The sequence below is a fragment of the Uloborus diversus genome, chromosome 5, assembly GCF_026930045.1.
Source record: "Uloborus diversus isolate 005 chromosome 5, Udiv.v.3.1, whole genome shotgun sequence".
Lineage (NCBI taxonomy): Eukaryota > Metazoa > Arthropoda > Arachnida > Araneae > Uloboridae > Uloborus > Uloborus diversus.
Window position 1 is genome coordinate 114415139 of NC_072735.1, and position 24008 is coordinate 114439146.

Here is a 24008-nt window from a genome sequence, read left to right on the forward strand (position 1 = left end):
ACTCCATTAAAATTGATAAAAATTTAAAAAGAAATATTGGATATGAATAAAGAAAGTGTTAATTTTAAGTCTACATATTGTAATAACAATGCTAGAAAATTAAGAGTGATTTGAGGATTCATTTTCTATTTTGAAGACTTAAGTTTGTGCTGATTGAAAATATGGGATAGGCACCAAAATATCCCATTTATATCAAAATATCGGATATTTTCGAAAATGGTGTGGTGAATGCTAAGTTACTGCAATTGTTTTTTTCCCCTATAGTCCAGTCAATAGGTAGAAAAAAACGGGCTTGCCTTACAAAAAATGGGGTCAAAGATTTTATTTTTTAAATTTGTGTACACTAGTGCCAATATGAAAAAACCAAGTTATCCAACACGAAAGACCTCGGGAGAACTTTTGGGGGCCGAAAACCCCCAAAAATTTGTGACTTTTTGTGGTATTTTCAAAATATCTCAAAAATGGTTACAATTACAAAAAAAATTCCAGTGCAAATGATAAAGAGGATTAAATTTCCTTCAACTTTTGTCATTACAACATTTTTGTAGCATGAAAAGCAAGCGAGTTACAGCCTCTTGAAAGTCACACTTTTTCTGAACCCCTTCAGCGAAGTGCGTGAAAGCGCATCGGATAACGGAGGAAAAAAGGAGAAAAGCCGGCAGTCTGACCTTGGAAATCATTTGTCTTTCACAGCTGAGGGTAAATGCCTCCGTTCCCTTTAAGTTAAACAAAACACCCCCATTCCATCCCCCCCCCTTTTTTTTTCTTCAAATGAGATGAATCGACTCAATAGCTACTCATGTTGATCACTTCAGGGTTTGAGCGAGAGTGTTTTATCAATTTGTATGTTCTGAATTATAATTTTTTTTCCTAGAAATGATTACGCCTGACCAAGGTGTTTTTTATTATTATCATTATTATTTGCAAAATCAGTTTTCATGAATGCGAAATAAAGATTGTGAAGGAGAAGGGAACAGAAAATCTTCAAAGATGCAGCGCAAAACGGAAAAATGAAAAACATCAGCGTTTTTTGAAGTTCTTAAAAGAAGTGACAACTCACACTGCCTGTCACAAATGCTATATCAATGAGCAATCAATCTCTTCCCTTGAAGTAATGGTTGAACCTAACATGTTAACTAAATTCCACAAGAAAGGTTTCTGGCAAATTGTAACAAAAATAATTGTCTTATTCTACTTCTTGAAACATATTTCGAAGAGTGTGGCATTGAAGTCAGGCAGACTCAAGATGATGTCGACTTACTTTCTGCTCTTTCAAAGGCAAAAGAAACTGAAAAGGTTGTTATAGTAGGCGAGAGGATTGATGACAGCTTTAGGACAGCCTTCCAGCAACTTGTTCTTTTTAAAACCTGGAAGAGGGAATGCTTGTAATTTGTTTTTTTCCCCACTAAATCTTTTAAGTTTGACCCCAGCAATATTCTTTTCATCCATGCGTTTAGTGGGTGTGATACGACTTCGGCAATCTTTGGCCAAGGCAAAATTAAGTGGTACAAAATAGTCAAAAAAAAAAAAAAAAAAAAATCATGAAATTAAGGAAGCTGTTGAAGTATTTATGGACCCAATCTGTCATCATGATGCCTTAATTAACTGCAGCTGGAGAAAACATTTTGCAAATATTATACACAGGTGACGTAAAGTATTTGAACCTATCTTTGGATACTTTGCAATTTAATCTTTTTATAAAACTAGTATACAGGGCTAAGATAAATCTTGCAGGGCTACCTGCTGGACGTTATCACTCATATCGGTTCTACCACCAAATTTAAAGTTGGTTGGGCAACATAATTGATCCAGAGAAATGGAGTTGGGAACGCAAGACGCAAGGTCTAATGCATGTTGACACGAAAAGAGATTCAGTTACTCAGAATCTTTTGAAGATTGTACCTTGTACCTGCAAGAAAAATTGTACTGGAGCCTGTTCTTGTCACAAGGCAGGTTTAAAATGCTCCAGCACGTGCAAACACTGCAGTGGCACAAATTGTGAAAATGTTGCAGAAATTTCATCTTTGGATGAGACTGCCGAAGAAGATGATTTGTTCCAGGAGCTTTTGGAATTACCGCAACAAGGAGATGAACAATTAAAGGACCATAGCTTCTTTCTACCCCCTACAGATTCTGAACCGGAAGAACCTGGACCTTCAAAACGGCTTCGAAGAAGATAAACAGCGCATTTTTTTGTCATTTCTCTATTTGCTTTAAGGTCGAATGAATCTCTCTGTAATTTAGATGTATGTATTAATCTTCTACAGTTGGATTTTCATTTTGTAAGGTAATTCTTTTGGGTTTTTCATGCCTCAAAAAGTCAGTTTCTAAACTATAAGGTACTATTGTACCTTTATTTATTCATTATTATGTCTATTGTTTGCTTATTATCACCCTAATATTTATTCATTCATATTTATATTCGAATGCATTTTCGCTTGTAATAGAATAGATGGTACGAATTATGTGCTTTAAATGAATGAGAAGTATATGTAATTCAATTACAAACTGCAATATAAATCATATGTTATTGGAGTATGACTGAAGATTACCTCTGTCAGACTAGAAATATTAGTTCGTGAGCGGTGGGGGGAGGGTTTATTATTATTATTCGTATCAGAGCATAGGTTGCATGACTGTGTTGATTGTTTGCTTATTAGCTGCCTAATATTCATTCCTTCACATTAATATTTAAAAATCGCATCTTTGTTTGCAATAATTAGACTAGAATGTACGAATTATATCCCTCAAATGAATGTATATATTGTGTAATCCAGTTACAAACAACAATATATCATCTATTATTGGAGTCTGATGAAGACTACCTCTGTCAGATCAGAAAAGTTAGTTCGTGAGCAGTGGGGAAGGTTTTTTTAAAAAATTATTATCGCATCGTCGTATGTGCTTTAAATGAATGCGTATATATGTATTTCAGTTTCATAATACATCGTTTGTTTTTGGAGTCTAGGGGGAACTAATCTGTCAGCCAGAACTGCTACTGTGTCCAGTGGGGGGGGGGGGGGAGCAAGAAACTCAAACTACTCAGGTTGTCGATAAACTCTCTGAAACTACAGTTTCTATTCAAGTTCTAATAATTATGACGCCTTGCTTTCAGTATGAAAGCTTTTTTTTTTTCGGAGTGGAGGAAAACTGCTTATTTTCAAAGAGCTATAGCAAGCTTGTTATTTCTGCTACAAAAAAGTTGTAAATACAAAAGTTGTAGGAAATTTTATGTTCTTTAAACTTTACATTTAAAACTTTTTTCTAAGTTGAACCATTTCGGAGATATTTTGGAAAAAACAAAAAAAAGTCATAAATTTTTGTGGTTTTTCGGCCCCCAAAAGTTTTCTCGGGGTCTTTCGTGTTGGATAACTTGGTTTTTCCATGTCGGCACCAATATGCACAAATTAAAAAAATAAAATCTTTGACCCCATTTTTTGCAAGGTAAAATGTATCTATTGACTGGACTACTACTGTTTCGAGGAAAACTGTATAAATGAATTATTTTCACGATCTTTGAGGAATGTGAAGAGTAGATTGTCGGAGCCAACTTAACCTTGCAGCGTCGTCGTATTGCTGTGATTAGGATCTACTTAATCTTCACAATGCTGCCATGCCAGGTTGAGATTTGCCCCAACTGTAGCTGTAGTACTCATTTGACGTTATATATATACTGCCGTGGGCAGGTTAAAGGCAGTATCTGCAGAAATGAGTTGGCGAGATATTTGAAGAAACGAGTTTTGGGATCCAATAGGAAATGCTGGAATTTTGACTTTATTTTTTTTTTCAGCGAAAAACATGTAAGAAGTTTGTTCAATAAAACTTTCATACAATAGATGATAAAAAAAAAATTAAAAAAAAATTAAAAAAAAAAAAAAAAAACTGAAAATTTTGCAGGTACTGCTCTGAATCTTTTTATGAATCAACTCCTTCCGACCTCTGGAGAAAATTCTCACTCGGTAGTATAGCACAACACATATTTTATTGTGCTAATTTTTCCGGCTTGAAAAATAATTGAATCTATCTTTTCAATTTTCGGGGTGTACAGGGTCCCAGTTTTCGTTTCTATGGGAACAAACGGTGCCGAAAATTTTCCTACGAGGGAAATAATCAATACCACACGCACAAGAGTCACTCTGTTGCTTTCCAGTCTTACTGGCGCTCTCCATGATTCATTATTTCAAAAAAGTACGGAAAAAAAGTACTCCTTTTATGTATTTATTTTTCAGATCTCAAAATGCAGTAAAACGTCGTTAATGAACACTCAAGGGATGGAAATATTCGTAATGGAAGGATGTCTGCAAAAGAGAATGTTTTTAATACCTTCCCCCTTCTCTCTCGTTTTCTTTCTCCTCCCCTTTTTTATTTTAAATCGCATCTTTTTTACTTCCTTTTACAAAAAAGGAAGTATTATATTCGCGAAAAAATTTTCACTCAAAATTCGTCCTTAATTTCCATGTTACTCACCCCCGAATGAATATTGAGTTTTTTTTCGACCCGACCACTAAGAACGTATAGACACGCGAATATCCATAATGACGATTCCCGAGTTAATTAGAACAAATTTTCTCGTGACGTCTGTATGTATGTACGTATGTATGTATGTGCGGATATGCGTATGTATATCGCATAACTCAAGAAGTTGAAATTTGGTACGTAGACTCCTAGTGGGTTCTAGTTGTGCACCTCCCCTTTTGGTTGCATTTGGGTGTTTCTAAAGGGGTCTTTTGCTCCTTTTTGGGGGGAAATCATTGTTAATTTTGATGTAAACTCAAGTGGTGTTATAATTTGGCGGACACTTGGCGATATATCGCAAGTCTTTTCATCGCCAAGTTTTGACGGCGATGGCGACAACTTGGTGACAAATTTGGCGATTTTTTTTTTTTTTTTAATTTTAAATCTGTTTTGATTTGGCCACTGTTGGTGATATTTAGAGAGTAGACTATTGAATCACATTAAAATTACCAGTAATGGGGAAATGACATTAAATTGGAGTAAAAGGAAGTCATGTGATGCACACATCAGCTCGTTTTTTTTCATGTGAAGACAATGAAAAGGAAAATTGCATTATTTTGTTGCATATCTAATTTTGACTAAATTGTAAAATATTTTGACTTTACAATCTTTCAACAAAATAATATTGCCGCGATGTAATATACCACAGTATTGGTATTCATTTTAAAATTCCTACATTTTAGTGAATGATAAATTGCTGTTTTCTTATTCGAGTAAAAAAAGCAACAAATAAAAATCAGGGGGGGGGGGGAGGAGGGGCAAATCTGGAACAAGGCGTGGTTTTTTTCCCTTAAAATGTTTCTGAAATATTCGGAAGCATATTTAGTTGTACCCTAAAATTTCTGTCATTCTTGCTCTTGTATTTCTAACACATTATGAATTAAAATGTTCAATTAGCAATTGCTCAGTTTTTTTTAATTATTATTATTATTATATTACAATAGGGAAATTGCAACCTATTAAAGTTTCATATTTTGACTATTGGATATTGTTAATTGACCCTCAAAACTAAAAAATTCACCATCGCCGAATTTTAAAACACCGTGATTGATTTTTGATGGATTTTTAAAAATCCACGCGCAAAAGTGCGCTTTTCTGAAACGTCACGAGCTTACGTCACAGGGCACTAATGGGCAGCCTTCCGCCGAAGATCCCTTGTTTTCGTTAGGGACATTTTGAGCGCGCTGATATTTTTATTTTTTAGAAATTCAATAATCCTTTTGAACACACTATGGAGGCCGGATTCGATAAAGCACAATCTAAAAAATTTTCCTCAAGTAACATCAATGATGATATTCGAATATTTCCGAGATGATGAGAGGTTTAATGTTCCAGAAACGCGAGGAGTTAAATGCGAGGAGATAAGCCTTTTACGTTTCGTCTTCGAAGTCAAATGCACGTCCTTCGGCTTCTCCCGCATCAGAAGAGCGCATGACGTCACTTCCTATGCCATTTGACGTCACAAGCGCTTGAACTTTAAAAATTAATTTAAAAAGAAACTACTTATCATATTGCAAAAATTTTTTCGCCTATGATGTTCATACATGTTACTCTATCATATAAAAATAAAATTGAAAAATTGAAAACTTCCCTATTTACACGTCGGAAAGGATATTTGCTTCTTTGATGGGTGTTGAACAACCTTTTGGTTCAGTTATTAACATCGATGTTAAAAATATCGATGCTTCAATAAAAACAACAATGTTGTATCATCAGTTTAAGTTCAAGGCCAAATTGGCGACAGAACTTGGCGACCAAAATTTTGGCGATATATCTCCAAGTGTTTGCCAAATTATAACACCACTTGAGTTTGCATTGAAATTAGCAATGATTTCCCCCCAAAAAGTTGTAAAAGACCCCATTTCAACTTTCTAGGACATACCGTTCTTCAGTTATGCAACATACATACGCACATACATACATATGTACATATGGATGTCACGAGAAAACTCATTGTAATTAACTCGGGGATCGTCAAAATGGATATTTTAGGTGTCTATACTATATTCTTTGTCTATACGTTCTTAGGCGGCACTTATCCACGTGAGGTAAAGTTGAAAAAAAAAACTTAACATTCTTTTGCGGGTGAGCAAAATGGAAGTTAAGGCTGATTTTTGAGTGACAATTTTTTCGCGAATACAATAATTCCTTTTTTATAAAAGGAAGTAAGAGGAGGGGGGGGGGGTGAAGGAAATTGTTGAAACGTTTAGTTTATGACCCAATGTTAGAATGACTTTTGTTCAATTAAAACTGTAGTTAGATGTGTTCAATGAAACATTCAAAATTTCTTTTCAACTGTTGTTTAGCATCAATAGATACTTTTTTACTCCAAATTTGTAAATCAGTTATGCACTGCCAAAGCACTTGCCATAACCTGCGAAAAATGATGAAAAATTATGCTATTGAATTAAAACTAAATACAAAAATGAATTTCATGTAATAAACCAGAATTTTATGTTAAATGAGCTGTTTTTTAACTTAAAGACATCTGCTTTTTTTAAACTTATTTATTCTCTCTTTTTTAATCTTATAGGTTCCATTAGTTTTAGTGATACTCCTAAAGAACAACACGCACCAGAAGGTGACACAGCAATGCTTGTTTGCAACGTAAGAGCTGACCCAAAACCAGTAGTGAATTGGTATTTTAGAGGTAGCAAAATTGACAATGGTAAGTTAAAAGATATTCTGCTTTAACATGCTTTCCGATCTGCATTATGTTTACTATTTAATCTCATACTTCTTCAACTCAGAGGAGCACATGAATAGAACTAAACTTAAGTTTATAACTATAAATTAATTTCCTAAATAATGTGTAAACTGACCAGGAAAATATCAGCATGTTTTATTTTCACATCTACTATTACTTTAAAAGGAATCAAAAACATATGAGTCATTACACTTGAAACTGGGGCAAGTCCGTTTTGGGGGGAGGGGGGGGGGGAACGGAGATTATCGAATATATAGATAAAACTTGCAGCAACGAACAAAATATTGCCTATAAGATTACATTAAAACGAATTAAAAAGTGTAATTTGTTGCCAGCATCAGCATTTCTTTTTTTTTTTTTTAAATCTTAATTATTTTTACACACGTTATGATGATTAATGTAAAATGTATTCGCAACAATAAACTTTTACTGCCATGGATTAATTTGGGTTTAAGTATCTAAAAATACATATGATTTGCATCATATGATACAATCTTTTTATCTAACAATTTTGAAGACTTGCCCCACTTTACGCTACAGCCGTGGAAATAACGTTCTTGTATGTGTGGTAGTGTGGTATAAATATATTCTGAATTTATGTATTTTGTAACTGCTAAAAATTTGTTGTAACATCTAAAAATCATATTAAGTTCGCTTTTTTTCTGCATTGTATTTGTAATTCATGTAATGAGTGTTAAATGTTTTAGGTCCTAAGTTTAAACGTCAAGAGAATCACAGCCTGTTAATCCACAACCTCACTCGAAGTGATGCTGGTGATTACAAGTGTAAAGCATTTGTTATAACACCTTTAGCGACACAAGTCAAAGATTTGGACATTACTTTGAAAGTACAATGTAAGTTTAAGATAAATTTATTGCAGAAATGCTAAATTAAGTTTGTGTACACTTATTCCTATCTCTATCTATGAACTTCGTTTCTCTCCGATACTTTCACCACTGATTTTTTTCTCATCAATTATTTTTTCAGTTTACTAAAATGAATAAAGTACGGAATAAAGACCTCAATTTCGAAATCCAGAAAATTCGTAACTTATTTCTTATTTATTTATCCATTTAATTATCTCCAAAACAAAAAACTTTCTTTTTTTTTCTTTTTTAAAGTTTAAACTTGTTAACAATCGGCTATTACTTGTTGAAAATAATATTTAAAGCCTTTTTTTTTCGTTTCATCGATGCAACGTATCATTCGTAATGTTAGCGTCTTGCTGTAATTGTGCAGCAATCTTTTATCATCCGCTTTAGGTTCACGATATTGCTTTTTATTTTCCCATTGGTATACAATACAAAGCATATTGAGCAAAAATACAAAGTCATTTTTAGTATAAATATGATTTATTTTTTGTATTGATCGTCATATCCAATAATGCATAATAATAAAAAAACATAATTTGCGGATCAGGCAAATTATCTGACTTTTTTTCCTTCTTTGTTTTTGTCATACCAAAGTATGCTTTCATTGAGATTGATGAAGAACAGAGAGAGAGAGAAAAAAAAGAAATTTGTCTTGAACATAGTCAGAATTAGGAAAAAAAGGTTTTTAATATCATATAGCCACAGTACCCGATAATTGTAGCTGTTTTTTAAGTAAGGATCTATAATCCGAAAAATTGCCAAATGCAGAAAGGTTGCTTCCAGAGCGCTGCGGATTGGGGATACATTATTAAAAAAAAATTTTTTTTAAGGGGTTGATTTACTTTTTAAATATATAACATTTTGTAGTGAATTTTATTTCACAAGTTACTATGTTTTTTCCCATAGTTGCTATTTTCCTAAGTAGTTGATCAAGTTGAAATAAAACCGAAATAATAAAGTTATTCTCATAAAAGTTATTTTATTTATCATTTCTTTTATATTTTATGAATGTTTCCTATGTGTTTTTCTTTTTTAAACTTCGATTTGAAATCATCTTAATTTTCCTTTTGAGTCGGGTAAAATTTTGGAACTATGAATATAGACTAGGATAGGAGAGCGAGAGTGGGGAGGAAGTATTGAATATGAAATAGCAAATTTATCATATTTCAAAATTGTCTTGATTTTCTCGCAAAAATATTACTATTTAATTTATGAATATGGACTGAAATGGGTGAGGGAGAGTGGGGAGAAAACATTAAAGTTTCGTAAGATCTCATTTGGAGTATGCTGTTCAGTTTTGGTCTTATTTCAAAAAAAGGTATTTCGTTGTTAGAAAGGGTTCAAAGAAGGGCTACTTGATTTTTAAATTAATATGTATCGCCTGGAGCATAGGAGGGGTCGGAGGGGACATGTTCAGTTCAGTTAGTTACCGCCCTAAAGCCAGGGCTAAAGCAGAAGCACATGAAATACATTGCCAGCTCATTCAATTCCAGCCGAGGACTGCAGTTTCGTGCTTGTTAGCACTCATCAGCCCGGCATAGGAGTGACTGAGCTGGAGGTAGAAAACCTCTTAAGGAAGCCTAGAGTGCCACACAATCTGGTAGCTAATACAGAATTAGCACTGACCAGACGAGTGACCGAAATAATGGTTCGATTCAACTCGAATATTGCAGGCAAGGCAGGTATATTCAGTAAGTTACTGCCCTAAAGCCAGGACTAAAGCAGAAATACATGAAATACACCGCCAGCTCAGTCAATTCCAGCTGAGGACTGCAGTTTCGTGCTTGTTAGCACTCATCAGCCCGGCATAGGAGTGACTGAGCTGGAGGTAGAAAACCTCTTAAGGAAGCCTAGAGTGCCACACAATCTGGTAGCTAATACAGAATTAGCACTGACCAGACGAGTGACCCAAATAATGGTTCGATTCAACTCGAATATTGCAGGCAAGGCAAGTATATTCAGTAAGTTACTGCCCTAAAGCCAGGACTAAAGCAGAAATACATGAAATACACCGCCAGCTCAGTCAATTCCAGCTGAGGACTGCAATTTCGTGCTTGTTAGCACTCATCAGCCTGGCATAGGAGTGACTGAGCTGGAGGTAGAAAACCTCTTAAGGAAGCCTAGAGTGCCACACAATCTGGTAGCTAATACAGAATTTGCACTGACCAGACGAGTGACCGAAACAATGGTTTGGTTCAAATCGAATATTGCATTGTTTCGGTCACTCACATCTGGTCAGTGCTAATTCTGTATTAGCTACCTGATTGTTTGGCTTTCTAGGCTTCCTTAAGAGGTTTTCCACCTCCAGCTCAGTCACTCCTATGCCGGGCTGATGAGTGCTAAGAAGCGCGAAACTGCAGTCCTCGGCTGGAATTGACTGAGCTGGCGGTGTATTTTATGTATGATTCAGTTGTTTAAATTTATCAAAATGGATGTTAGTGGGTTAATTTTTGCATGGAAAGCTGGACAAGGGGTTATTGTTTTAAGTTATTCAAATCTGAGTTTAATCTGGAAATCAGGAAAAATTACTGGTTTAGTGGTGTCCTGGGCTCTTGGAAGAGCTTACTGGAAGAGGCTGTAATGAGCAAGATAGCTTCAAGATGGCAGTTCATTGGGGGATCTTCATTGGGGGTTAATAAATCAACTAGGGACAAGCGTAGCTCACCCAGAGCCTGTTGCTGATTGTTACATATGTATTTGTATAATACAACTAAAATATGAAGAAAATATAGTTCTCTTTTTTTTTGTATTAAATTCTATTTACTTTCGCCATGGCTGGGCTTAATAGCTTGGAAGGTTTATTGCAAAATGTTTTAAGAAGTTTGCTTCAAAACATAAATGCCCAATTTTGTTCCTCTGCCTCCCCTTCCTTAAGTACCAAGACCCTCATGTATTGTAGGTTCCATTTTATGTCCTCCAGGGGCAGGGCTTAATTTGCACAGGAGCCAAGCTCCTGCAAATTTTATTATTTTAGGCGAAATCCAGGGAGGGGATATTGACTCATCTAATTGCTCAAATGACAGGCGTGCCCCTTCCCCTCCTCCTCCTTCCATTTTGAGCTGGTTACACCCTTGATATCACCACCAGTGCACTTGTATTTCTTACTTTAGAAAAATTTCTCTATGGTTAAAAATCTTTCTTAAAAATTGATTTCTTTTTACATCACTAAAAATGAATTTTTTTGTACTCTGATTATAGATAGCCCTGAAGTGATTGGAGATCAAAGGGTTGTCACTTATACTGAATTGGGTTCTACCAAATATCTTCAATGTTCAGTAATATCTGAGCCTCTTCCCCTGTTCCAATGGCTACGTGATGACATGATCATTAATAATGGAAGCAATGGCTTTTTAATATATGGGTCTGGAAATCACAGTACTTTCTTAGTAAGTGTCATTATCGATCTTTTATTTGTAATTTCAGTAAAGCATTATTGTGTCTTTTTGAAGTACAGTTGTATTGGTGGAAGTATCATTATCGTTCTTTTATTTGTAATCTCAGTAAAGCATTATTGTATCTTTTTGAAGTATACTTGCAGTGGTGCAGCAAAAGGGTGTTTTGGGGGTGACCCCCCTCCTTCCTGAGGCATTGGTTTTAACATAAATGCACATTTTAATGCAGTAGTTTAAACATATGAAAGGACTGTTTGGATCCAGAAATCTCCTTCAGAAGGTATTTTCTTTTACTAATGATAAAGCTGAAAGTCTCTCTGTCTGGATGTCTCAGCGCCTAGACCCTGCGGCTGATTTTTATGAACTTAGGCACAAAGTTAGTTTGTAGCATGGGGGTGTGCACCTTGAAGCGATTTTTTGAAAATTCGATTTTGTTCTTTTTCTATTCCAATTTTAAGAATATTTTCCTGAGCAAAACTATCATAAGATGGACCAGTAAATTACCAAGTTATCATAACGTGGAACCTTAACATGGGCAAGCCAATTGGCGAGAAATTCACCATACATTATTTGTAAATATACAAGCAAACCAAAAGATCTCTTGATTTTCTACTACGGGCAAAGCCGTGCGGGTACCACTAGTTGATCAAAAAACCCCCTCTGGAAGGTTTTTCTGGCTGTGCTAGTGTACGTTTATACTGATGGATGTATAACATAATAAGTATTGTGACATACATCAACATGATATTTATGAGCTGATAATATTCATATACATCAAGATATATATTCAAACACTCAGTTTACATTATTGAAAACTTAAACCTTTTAAACTTTGAATTGTGCCGTCCCTGGCATTCCTTTGACTACACCACTGATTGTTTAGAACATTTAATACTTGTGAAAATAACTTAATCTTAGCCTGATTTGAAAAAATTAATATTTTTGTTACATGGAAGTTACATTTGAATATAATTTAAAATATCTTGAAAAGTAACATTAAAACTGCTTTTTAAGGTACCAGTTAAAACAGATGATGATCTTGGTGAATACATTTGCAGAGCAAGTAATGCTCTTGGAAGCAAAGAAGTGATTTTTGAAATCAGAGAAGGAGGTATGTATTAGTAAAATATAGAATTTTTGAAACTAAGAACATTGATATATTTCTTTCAAATTTCTTACACTAAAGTCTAGGTTTTTCATGTCCTGTCTTGTACCATCGTGTGTCCATACATTGGCCTGAACTTTGCTTCTGTTTATTTCTAGAGATTGATTGTAGTGTTTTTTCAAGAGTGCATCAATAATCTTTTTTAGTTTTTTTTCTTATTTTCAATGTTGAAAAGAGTTTGTTTTTCTTATTTAATGATGTATCATTAAATAAGATCACTTATATCAGCAGCAACTTGTGTTATGTATTTATTTTGTGGAATAATAACATTAAACTTTTTAAAATTGCATTCATAAAAGAAATGTGATGCTTGTTATAAAAAATGTTTTTAAAACTTGAGCCAGCAAAATAAAAAAGTGTTTCGATTTTTTCCAAGGATCCATAATTCTAAAAAAAGAATGGAAAACTGGCACATAAAATACCACTGTTTTACTGTGGTGTCTATTGTATCGGGTAGCAAACTGCTCAGTGTATGAAGTTTTTCCTTTATGTTTGAATTTACTTGAAGTGGTTGAGTAAAATCTAAGTAGCATTTTGCAAGTTTTCTGACAATAGAAACTTTTAAAAAATCAGAATATAAATGCAGTAATTTTTCTCTATCTTAAATATCTGAATATGAACAAAGTTAAAAGCAATTTTTGAATGACTTCCCCCACAACTAAGATTCATTTTGAACGTGCTGTAATAAAAATAGATAGGAAAAACTGCTATATTTGAGTTAGTTCATACACTTAAAAAAATCTTGAAAACTGTTTGAAATAAAAAGTTTTATTTGCAAGTGCTTGAAAAACGTTATAATGTGTCTTTTGTTCTTGAATTATTTTTAAAATGATACATTAAAAAAAAACTGTCATTTTTTTTGCTGCCGTTTTCTTCGAGTTTTTCCGATTTTATTTGCATGGCAATTTATAGCAAAATTTTGAAATTATTTTTGCAAGTCTCTCAATCACTGATTGTACTATATTTTAATTTTTAAATATTACTTTTTGTTGTTTCTGATCCTTAAGGCCACACAGTGGCGGCGACTCCATAGGGCCTGAGGGGGACCGCGCCCCCTCAGAAATATGAGCCCCTCCTCAAGAGCCTGCCTCCCCCCCCCCCCAATAAATGAAGAAAATCATTAGTTAGCTTTCTAAACTCATAAATTTATCTTTTATTGTCCTTGTTTGAAGATAGTTTACCTTGTAAAATACATTCAGTAATGAGTTAAAAGAAATAATTATTACGGTAGTAAGCAGGTCAACTGAGAATGAGTGATGTGAACAATGATAGTATTACGGTGCTGCAAGCATGCTTAGAATTTGTCCTAGTGGGCGAACTTACAGTGGGCAGCGCTGCGGCTCACTCATCTGAAGTGTTGCTAACCTGGAAGAAACATAGAGGATTTGATTCAAGGTTGGCAAGTTTCTGCCAAGGTGGTTAAAACCACTGGTAGAAACCAGTTAAAACCGGCATTTCAAAAACCCCTCTCTGCCACATTTGTGGCAGAAACTGGCAAAAACTCAAAAAATGACATAAAAGAAATCTTTGATACCCACTAGGAATTTAGCACGGGAAAATAATGAAATGTTAGCCAAAGCACAATATCATTAAAAATCAAACATCATATTTTTTGCACTCTGCAGCTGTCTCTAAGAAAAGGTGGATTGAAAATATAAATGATTTCTTAATTTAATATGAATAGAGGAGAAGTAACAGAATACTCTCGCAACAGAAGAACTAGATGGCAATGCCATCAAAGATCCAGCAAAGATTCATGAAACTTTCATCAATTGTATATATTTTTTAAACTGGTCCACTATGTAGTAACTGGGGTGGTTTTAAAATTTGACTGGAAAAATAAGTTTTGGGAAATAGAGTCAATTTGTTTTGTAAAGCTGTCATATTAGGTATAAAATCGAGGTTACTATCGGCAAGTAAAATTCTGGCATTTTCTGCTTCAGCACATGATAATTTTATTCCCAAGCATTTTAGATGACGCATATAAGCTAGCAAATGACAATCAGTAACTGCCTGTTTAAATCTGTGTGTCACTTCTTTTTCTTAAGTGCCCTTAAGATTATCATCCTTTAGATTAATACAAATGTTACGAGCATGGGTGCAAGTTAGGTGATGTGTTCAAGACAGAAAATCTTGTGACTCCCCCCCCCCCCACACATGCGTGCTTAAGGAAAAATTTATTAGTATAAATGTTGTAGATTTTAACCTTGGCAGTTTTAGAATCTGTTTAATATGAATTTTAAGCTTATCTTTTCTAACAACATGGACCCAGTTAAGTTGTAATATTTAAGCATTTTGACATCGTCGTTCCAAAAAATGTAAAAACCGCCTATAATGAGGGGAGGGGGTCTGTGGGCTCTCCCCCAGATTTTTTTTTTAAATTGAAGTCCAAAAAAAGCAAATGGTAGGCCATTTTAGTAACGTTCAGGGAAAGGAAGGGGTCAGAGACTCTCTTACATGAAATTTTTCAAACTGATAGTCTCAAAATTACAATATTGGGCGATCTTTAAAAATATTAGAGAAAGAGTGGTGGGGGGGGGGGAGCTGGCTGTTCCGAAATTGTAGCGTTGAAGATTTTGAAATTGAAGCATTAAAAACGAAATTTTACTCCATCTTTCATAACATATACATGCTTTTTAAATACATTTGAAGGGATGGAGTCCAAGAACTCTACTTCGGTAATATTTCAAAATTGAAGTTCCAAAAACGCAATTTTAGACGATGTTGGATGATGCTAAGGGTAAAAAGCGCTTGGGGGCTCACCGTCATTACTTTTTTGCCGATCGTAAACATTTTTATTGCAGCAAGCTTGGGACATAAGATTTTCACTTTTACCACAAAATCAGTTCTGATCAGAAAGTGTACCCAAGATAGCACGAACAAACCAGAAAAGAAGGAAAGATGGGGGAAGGTATGGGCGATTATGGTAACTGGCACCACTCCCCCACACAGTCTTCATTTGTAAAAGAATTCTTTTATAAGATAGCAGATGGTAAAGTTAGCAATAAAAAAAACAGCTCCAGTGAAGTAGATGAGACTGACCGCGCTGCCTACTGCGCTACCGAGGCACCCAGTGAAGTAGATAATTTTTTTAAACGAGGAACACTATTCAATATTCATTGAATTAAAAAAAACAATAGGGGAACTGAATCCTCACCCCAGGGAGGGCCCCCCGAATCATGTCCCTCAAAAGGCAGTCAAATACAGCCTAAAGAAGCGTTTTAAATATTTCAGCATCAAAAAAATTTCGGAAGAGAACTCCCGAACCCATTCCTCTAAGATCACCACAAACGCCTTAATTTGAGTTTTTAAAGCTTCAGTTTCTAAATTTTTTTTTTCAAGGAACAGTACTCCCCTTTACCTACATACGTGACGTATGACCGCCTAAAAGTTTTAATACTTTAATTTCGGGAACTTGACAGAATCTTTAAACTCCCTTCCCATTTAAGTCATCCAATGATAGCCTAAAACAGACTTAAAACTTCAGAAAGAAAATTTTTTTCGGGCTGAGCAGCGGAATAGCCCCTTATCCTTATGTGAAGCAGGTGCACCAAAGGCAGTATAAGTTTGTTTAAGATTTATTTTTCTATTGAAAGAGCAACTCCCCTTCCCACATCCCCAAAGACAACCCAAAATTTTAAGACTTCAATTTCGAAAATGTTTCGAGAAAGACCCCCGAGCTCCCCAACTCTTAACGCACTCAAAAATAGCCAAAATAGTATTTCAATGCTTCAGCACGGAGAAATTTTCGAAGGAGAGAGACTCCCTTCTCCCCGAACTCTTTCGCCTAAGTTCACTAAATTTGACTTATATTTAACGGTTTCTCCCCTTTTCATCACTGAAGTTTGAAGAATTTAATTCCTAACATTTATTGAGAGAAAGCCTTCGAATTCCTCCTTTTTAAGTCTTCCAAAGATTACCTAAAACAGAGTTCTGAATACTTCAGCTTTGAAGGGGGAGGGGGACCCCGAACCCCTTCCTCTGCCTCTATGTTCATTAAAGATTGTCTAAAGTTGCGCTTTTAAGACTCCTTTTAAAACATGTCAAAAAATACAGGAACAGTTGCCTATCGGTGTTTCAAACCAGCTTGATATTTACCTCCAATTCTTTCCAGAATTTGCATGCTCATTGAAATCTTCAAAATCCTTGACAGTTCCCTTTTTTATCTGGTATGTGGACACCCCTTCGATGTGGCGTAAACATTTCATCCTGTTAGCAATCACTCTCAATCGGTGATTCAGATTCAACTCTAAGACAATTTAAGAGCGTACATAAATTTCATTCATGCGAGTTTGCAAAAAAAAAAAAAAAAAAACGCAAATGAGAAAAAAAACGAAAGGATGATCGAAAATAGCAAGTGAAAAATAGAAACAAAAGGCAATCAATTTGAAAAATTAGCGAGAATAGCGAGCAACTCCGACGCGAGTCTAAAAGTCACTCCTCCAAAAGCTCGTTGAAAACAAAACAAGCCCATGGCAGAAAATCGATAGAATGTTGATGTAAATTCGTGGTTATGGAAAGGTCTAGTTATATTAAAGCATATCTTTCAAACACTCATTTTTTTTTTAAAGTAAAAACTGAAGGACAGTCATCGAATTTCTTTCCGTCCCGACCTCCGTCTCGGAAATTTTGTCCAAGACGGAAATCCGTCCTGAGACGGAAGGTCTTGCACCCATGGTTACGAGCATCTGCAGGTAAACAGTTCTCTTTCTGATCAAACTAAATCAAGGGCAATGAGTTTTATTTTTTACAATGATGAAATGGAATTACATTTTTTAGTTTACTTAAATATTTTGTAATTACTTGAACTAATAAAGATGTTTTTAATTTTTGCCAGTTTCTGCTGGTAGAAAGCCAACCCCTTCGATTTGTATATTAAATGGGAGGCGTGATAGTTTTGAATACTTTTGGGAATTGTGTTTAAAAGAAAAACCTTCACAAAATGATGATCCTTCGCTTCCTCGGAATGGATGTATACCAAAAAAGTATGAAAATAACGAAGCAAGCTCATCACGCACTTTCAAAATCCCAAAGGAGTACTACAAGGCAATACGTTGAGGTTTGTGAAATGGTGCAATCTTGCATCATTGGGCGATTTACATCAACTGGTCACACAAGTCATTGCAGTTAAACAAAAGTGATTGCTTTTATTAAGCAGACGTGAAACAAATTTTGAAAAATCAACTGAATTTTTCCTAGACCTAGACATTGAGAGACTGCGTTTACATTTGAATATGTTAGCCGATATCACTAATGCAAAAACAACAGGTCTTAAAAAACATGCGTAAATTAAATTACCTTTTTACAAAAACACTGTGTGTGTTTGTATTTACTTTTTCCTTTTTTCAAAGCCAAAAAATATGTGTCAGGCTTGTCGAGTTTTCGGGGTTCTAATGTTGGTTATATGACTTTAAAATGCTTTAAAAAAATTAAAACTCACTATTCATCTCAAATTTAGAAGATTCCCCCCGACGGCAAGACCCCCCCATCCCCCCAATTTTTTTTTTAAGTTGGCGTCTCTGGGAGGGCCTTTCCATGCAAGTCAAGTGCCCTACCTTATACCAATGCCTAGCTACGGCACTGCATGGCTCCTCATAGAACAAAAAAAAATGTCTCTTACTAAGACAAGAGACATGATTTAGTTGAACCAGAAAATTTGTATATAATTTTTAGATTTTTTTACTTTGAAAATGCGATTTCACGTACCGTTTGTTTGTTTAAATTATACACACCAGAAAATATGTAAATTGGCATTTTTAAATGTATAAAATCTTACCCTTATTTATTTTTGGGGGGTGGGGAGCTCCGTAGTGTTACATAACCCCCTAAACCTCGGTGATGTTTGCCCCCCTCCCCCCAATAATTTTTGCAAGTCGGCGCCCCTGATTCCGTACTATTAAAGATTGAGTGATAACACTTCAAGCTTTAATTGTTTGTCGAATGCTGAAACTTTTATTTCAACTGGGACCAAATCAACACTTATTGTGTTGTTATTATAGAAAAGTTAGCGCTTTTTCAAATAGTCTAACTAGCGCTTTTTAAAGCTAATTTTATCCTGGAAACTTTTTTTCTAATTTTGTGTATGAAACATGCTTTAAATGAATTCAGAACTTTTACCTTTCAATTCTTATCATAGCCTTAAATGTGTGAGTAACATGCTTTTAGCTTATTAAAAAATGTTTTAAATGGGCTTAGTATTGAAAATTTGGTTTTTATTTCTTTAGAATCACCTTTACCTCCAGAGCTTTCTGTGATTGGTGAGGATCAAGGAGTTGTGAAATTAAAAATTGTTCCTGCTGAGAAAGACACAAAAAACCCTGAATTCCCCATTAATGGATATAGAGTAGAATATATATTAGCAACAGACGCATGGGAAAATCCAATGATGCAAGACTTTGACCTTGGTATGTATGATGGATTTTATAGTATAAATCAAAAATTATTTGATAAAACTCTTTAAATCAAATTATTATATACTTTGTGAATTGATTGAATAAAAAGTTTGATAATTAATTAAAAAGGCTATTAAAAGTGGTTTGTGAGAAGAGTTTTTTACTTATTTATCTTAGCCCCAGGTTCCTGTATAGTTTTGCTTATGATAATTTGCTTTTGTAACCCTTTGAAGGGTGAGTCATTCATTTGTCCCCCCCCCCCCCCCGCCTAGAGCCGGACAAAAAGTTTATGCATGAAAAATTGAGTTTAAACCTTTTAGAACTATATGAGTTTGAATCTTTTAGAACTATATATGATTGCATACCTCAAGGCAAATGAAGAGAAATGGCAGAATATTTTAGTGCTCATTAAAAAATTTTAAATCTGAACCCCATCACGGGCAAAGCCGTCCGGGTATCGCTAGTGCACAATAAAGTTAATAAAAATGTGCTTTTTAATATGTTTGGATTTTTCATATACTTACAGATGGTTTTAATTCCCTTTCAGATGAACCACTTATGCTGAAAAACTTGAGTTTTAATACTGAATACCTCCTTCGAGCTTCAGTAAAAAATCTTGCTGGATACGGCCATTTTTCAGACACAGTAAAATACAAGACACATTCACTTGAGGTTGCATCAGTGATCGCTAGTGCTTCTAGTATGATTGCTTCATCAATAGTACTCGCTTTCTCAATAGCATTCTTACGCTTATTTTAACCTGGGAATAAAAATAAATATTGGAGGAAAAATCATTCTCACTCTGAAGAAAGAACTTCTCTAATGTGGAACTTTTTCATCATGCATAACATTTGTAATAGATTGATACATTGGCATGTAAATTTTAGTTTGTCTTGTGGCATCATTACACTTTTTGAAGCATGGAAAACTGCATCGGTAAAATTGAAACAAAAATTGCTATCGCAAAAAAGTTGTTATAATAAAAATTCAAGATCATATCAGCTGATATGCCATTTTTACAAAGTACTTTTTATCAAGCCCTATTTACAACAAAATATTTTATTTCTAATGAAATATATTTATTGTACAAATCTGAAAAAAAAGTTATAAGCCTATTGCCTTCAAATATAAATATGTAGCAAAATTAAAGACAGATTTTTTATACATTACAAAGCATTTTTAAACTACAAGTTACATATCTTATATTTTGAATCACATGTGTTTTATTTTTGAGGTACTTGGGTTAACTTCATCTTCAACCTGCTGAAGTTCAAAACTTTACTATATGATCTTATCATTCTTAAGCCATTACGTTTTTCATTACATTGTAAATTGCAAAATATCATCACATAAAGCAAATAGTAACTGCTAAATTAATTTCTAAACTTTCCCTTTTTGAAAGAGTGAACAAAAATGTTTTGAAGTTGTCTTTGCTGCTCTGTGTATTGCAGGGTGTGTTTCATGCTTAGTAAATGTTTAATTTTATTGCTCAAAAGTTTGTCAGTTTTTTTTTTTTTTGCCATTTTTAACTAATGCATTAAGCAACATTTAGCACTGCCAGCATAGAAATATAAATGACCAAACAACACTATTTTTTAAACTTTATATAAACTAAAAGAATTCAAGTTATTAACTTTAATATTGTTATGTTCCCAAATTTAACTGAATTTTTGAGCATGTGTAATATATATATTCAACTAATTAAAAAAAAAGTCTGTAACGAGTTTTTTGAAATAATTTTTGAACATTCAATAATAAAATCATTTGTTTAAAAAGAGTTAGATAGTGCAACAAAGGAATTTTTGTATTTTTATGCAGTTTGTTACATTTTAATGTATGAAACATTTATTTCAATTTCCTCTTTTAAGTGTTTCTTTTTTAACTGATGTTTTGCACAAAAATGTAGTACAAGTGTTTTTATTTGCTGCTAAAACTTTTATTTGCTGGTAACATACTTTCATTGTCAGTATTACAAATTCATATTCATATTTTTGTTCTATAGATGTTGTGTTGTACATTTTCCTCAAAATTAGCTATTTGTATGATTGTCTGTATGTAAATATATTTTCATATCTTTTGTATTTCATTCATTTGCATATTAAATATTTGTTTATGTATATTGTTTTATATAAACTTTGAGATCTTACATTTATGTTACTTTAAGTAAATTGTTATATTTTTTTTGAAATGGTTCGAGAGGATTTTAACAACAGCACTTCTTTTTAATTTAGCTAAACAGCTCTTAAGACTGAACAAAATATAAATTCTTTTATATATTTTGTCTATCTTTGTATGCTAGTTCAAGTCTCATATTGTTACTGGCTGAAATTTGTATCGTGTTTCTGCATCTATATCATTTGGTTGAAACAGAGAAGTGCAAGTTTAAGATTTTTTAAAAAATAGGTGTGCATTATCTGTGCACTTATTGACTACTATGTAATATAATAGTGGTTCTGCATAATGCAGTGCATTACAATTTCAATACAAATTTAGGCATCTTTGAATAAAATAAAATATTTTGAAATATATGTATAGCAAGGAAAAAAGCTGTTAGTGCATGAAGGTTATATTGTAATTAAATTCTAATATGAATAAAATTCAACGTTTGATTTTGTTCAATGTAAATAAATGTTTACATTAAAGTGTACAGAAATTTGTGCAAAATTAGTGCTTTAAATTTGAAGTGCATAAAATTATGCTATTTGCTACAACATGGCAGCTTTTTCCTCCATAACATGTTATTATATCTGTGATGTTCTCCAATGTCGAAAATCCTATAGGTTTTTTTGACTGATTATTTATTGAGACAGCTGTACTATCAAAGATACCGACTCCTAGCTTATTCATCCCAATTATTCAGACTGTGTGCAGATTGAATTTTTGTGAAGATGAAACTTCATGCCTGACATCTCTCTGCAGACTATCTAATAGTTCTGAAATCATTTTTTTCTCCTTTGTGTATACTTGGCTCAAAAATATTGTAATAAATATTTCTATGTAGTTTAGTTTGTTTGACTTTAATGTGTTTTGAAGGGGTAACCTGTTTCATAAATATATAGGAGAGATAAAATGATAGTTTTAAATGGCAGCATTTTTTATAAATAGTATTACTTTATTCAAATTACTATCTCCACATAAATGTTATAGCGTGAAAGTTGTATTGGTAATTTATTTTAAATAATTCAAAAACATACATGCATTGATAAAAAATTATTTTGTTATAAATGTTATGTGAGTAGTTCGTTTTTTAACTTTCTTTCAAGCAATTTGAACATCACTTCCTTTTTTTTTTTTTATCAAAGATACGTCTACAGAACAGGAACATTGCATAAAAAGCAATTCAGTTATTCTGTCTTGCAGTTTTGTATATTGTCCTAAAAATATAGGGTTGTTATACAAATCTAAATTTTATTTCATGAAATGCCTATCTCTAGTTTCCAATTGCATATAAAACTTTGATATCATGCTATATAGTTTCCAGACTATGAAATAAATCTATTCACATGTATGAATATTTTTATAGTAGAATAGGAAAACGATTGTCATCGTATGTTAACAATGTAATAAATATCAGTAGATGTTTTTACAATCCATTTAATTGTAACATTGGTTTCAATAGTTAGCAGACATTAAGCACTGATGGCATCTAGTCATGCTATATTAAGTGAAGGTGAATACAGATTTTTTTTTTCAATCCATTATATATATATATGTAAACTTAACATTCTTTGATGTTGCAAACTTTTGACTTGTCTGTTTTTCGTGTTCTACAATATTTATTGTAATATTGCTTTTGGTGTACATAAAAATGTAATGATACAATTATTTCTTTATTTTCCATGAATAAAATTAAATATCTCTATTGGTTTGAATTATTATTTTCAGCGATGGTAACACTAACATGAGCCTGACCTCTTTTAGAATAAATTTCTCTGCCTTTTCTAACTGTATACACTTACAGTGGCATCAAATCGTGGGACTGGTATGTTAGTGCTGAGTAGGGGTGTGACATCGATGTTTTGGAAACATCGATGTTTTTGGACCATCAATGTTTTGGTTTCGATGTTGATGTTTTTGCATTTTAATTGAAAATTATCATAAAATTTGCTCCAATTTTCTCGCTAGGTAATTAAGTTTACAGGGTTTGTACGCTCCTTCAAAACTTCTCCAATACTCCTTCATTTAGGAAATTTTTTTGAAGGGCCCTTCAAACTCCTTCATTTTGGTTTTAACTCCTTCAAAACTCCTTTTTTTAATTTAAGACTACATAATCTTCCTCTATGACAGTAACTTTAAATACTTTGGTTGACAACTTTGTCGCAAGGGAGATTGTATTAAGGGGTAGTAATTTCATATTTATTCTTTTCATAAAGATGTGATTTCCAAATTAATCATAGAATTCATAAAAGTTGAAGGTGAAGATATTATTAGATGACACTAAGACATTTCATAAGTGAAGTAAAAGATGCTTAAATGGTGCTTGGTCATTTTTTCAAGTTTTATGATTATTGTTTTTCCCTCCACCACACTCTCAGCAGCAAAAGTCAGGTTGTCTAATTATTATTTAAATATTTAAAAATACTTAAGTAGATGTACTGTATTAAGTGATGTCATGTCTTGAGGGGGACACGGGTTCACCAAATTGTGACAAGGGGGACAAAGTTGTGACAAAAAGTGACATCACAGTTATTGTAACGATATGCTTATAAAAATATGACATGTGACAAGCGGAGTAGGTTGGTGTGTGACACTTTGTAGCAAAGGGGAAGTTGGTCAAATATGTTGAAAAAAAGTACGACATCATTTAATGACAACCCATTAGTACTCCTTCAAAATCTCATTTTACTCCTTCACTTTATTTCTGAAATTGAGTACGAACCCTGGTTTACTCATGGAGTTGCCAAAAAAAAAAATTTTTTTTTTGCACCCACTTTATAAGATTAATTTTTCTGTGTAGAGGATGGT

General features: G+C 33.5%; 1 protein-coding gene across 2 annotated transcripts in view; it reads left to right on the forward strand.

Annotated features, from left to right (window-relative positions):
• Positions 1 to 22905, forward strand: part of LOC129222730 (roundabout homolog 2-like) — a 180690-nt gene extending 157785 nt beyond the window's left edge. For both annotated transcript variants that reach the window (XM_054857260.1, XM_054857261.1), the window contains exons 4-9: positions 7049 to 7183; positions 7930 to 8076; positions 11293 to 11480; positions 12501 to 12597; positions 18876 to 19055; positions 19591 to 22905. In XM_054857260.1, coding sequence (XP_054713235.1) covers positions 7049 to 7183; positions 7930 to 8076; positions 11293 to 11480; positions 12501 to 12597; positions 18876 to 19055; positions 19591 to 19802 — 959 coding nt within the window. In that variant the 3' untranslated portion in view covers positions 19803 to 22905. The remainder of the gene's footprint in view (positions 1 to 7048; positions 7184 to 7929; positions 8077 to 11292; positions 11481 to 12500; positions 12598 to 18875; positions 19056 to 19590) is intronic.
• The last annotated feature ends 1103 nt before the right edge of the window (positions 22906 to 24008 follow it).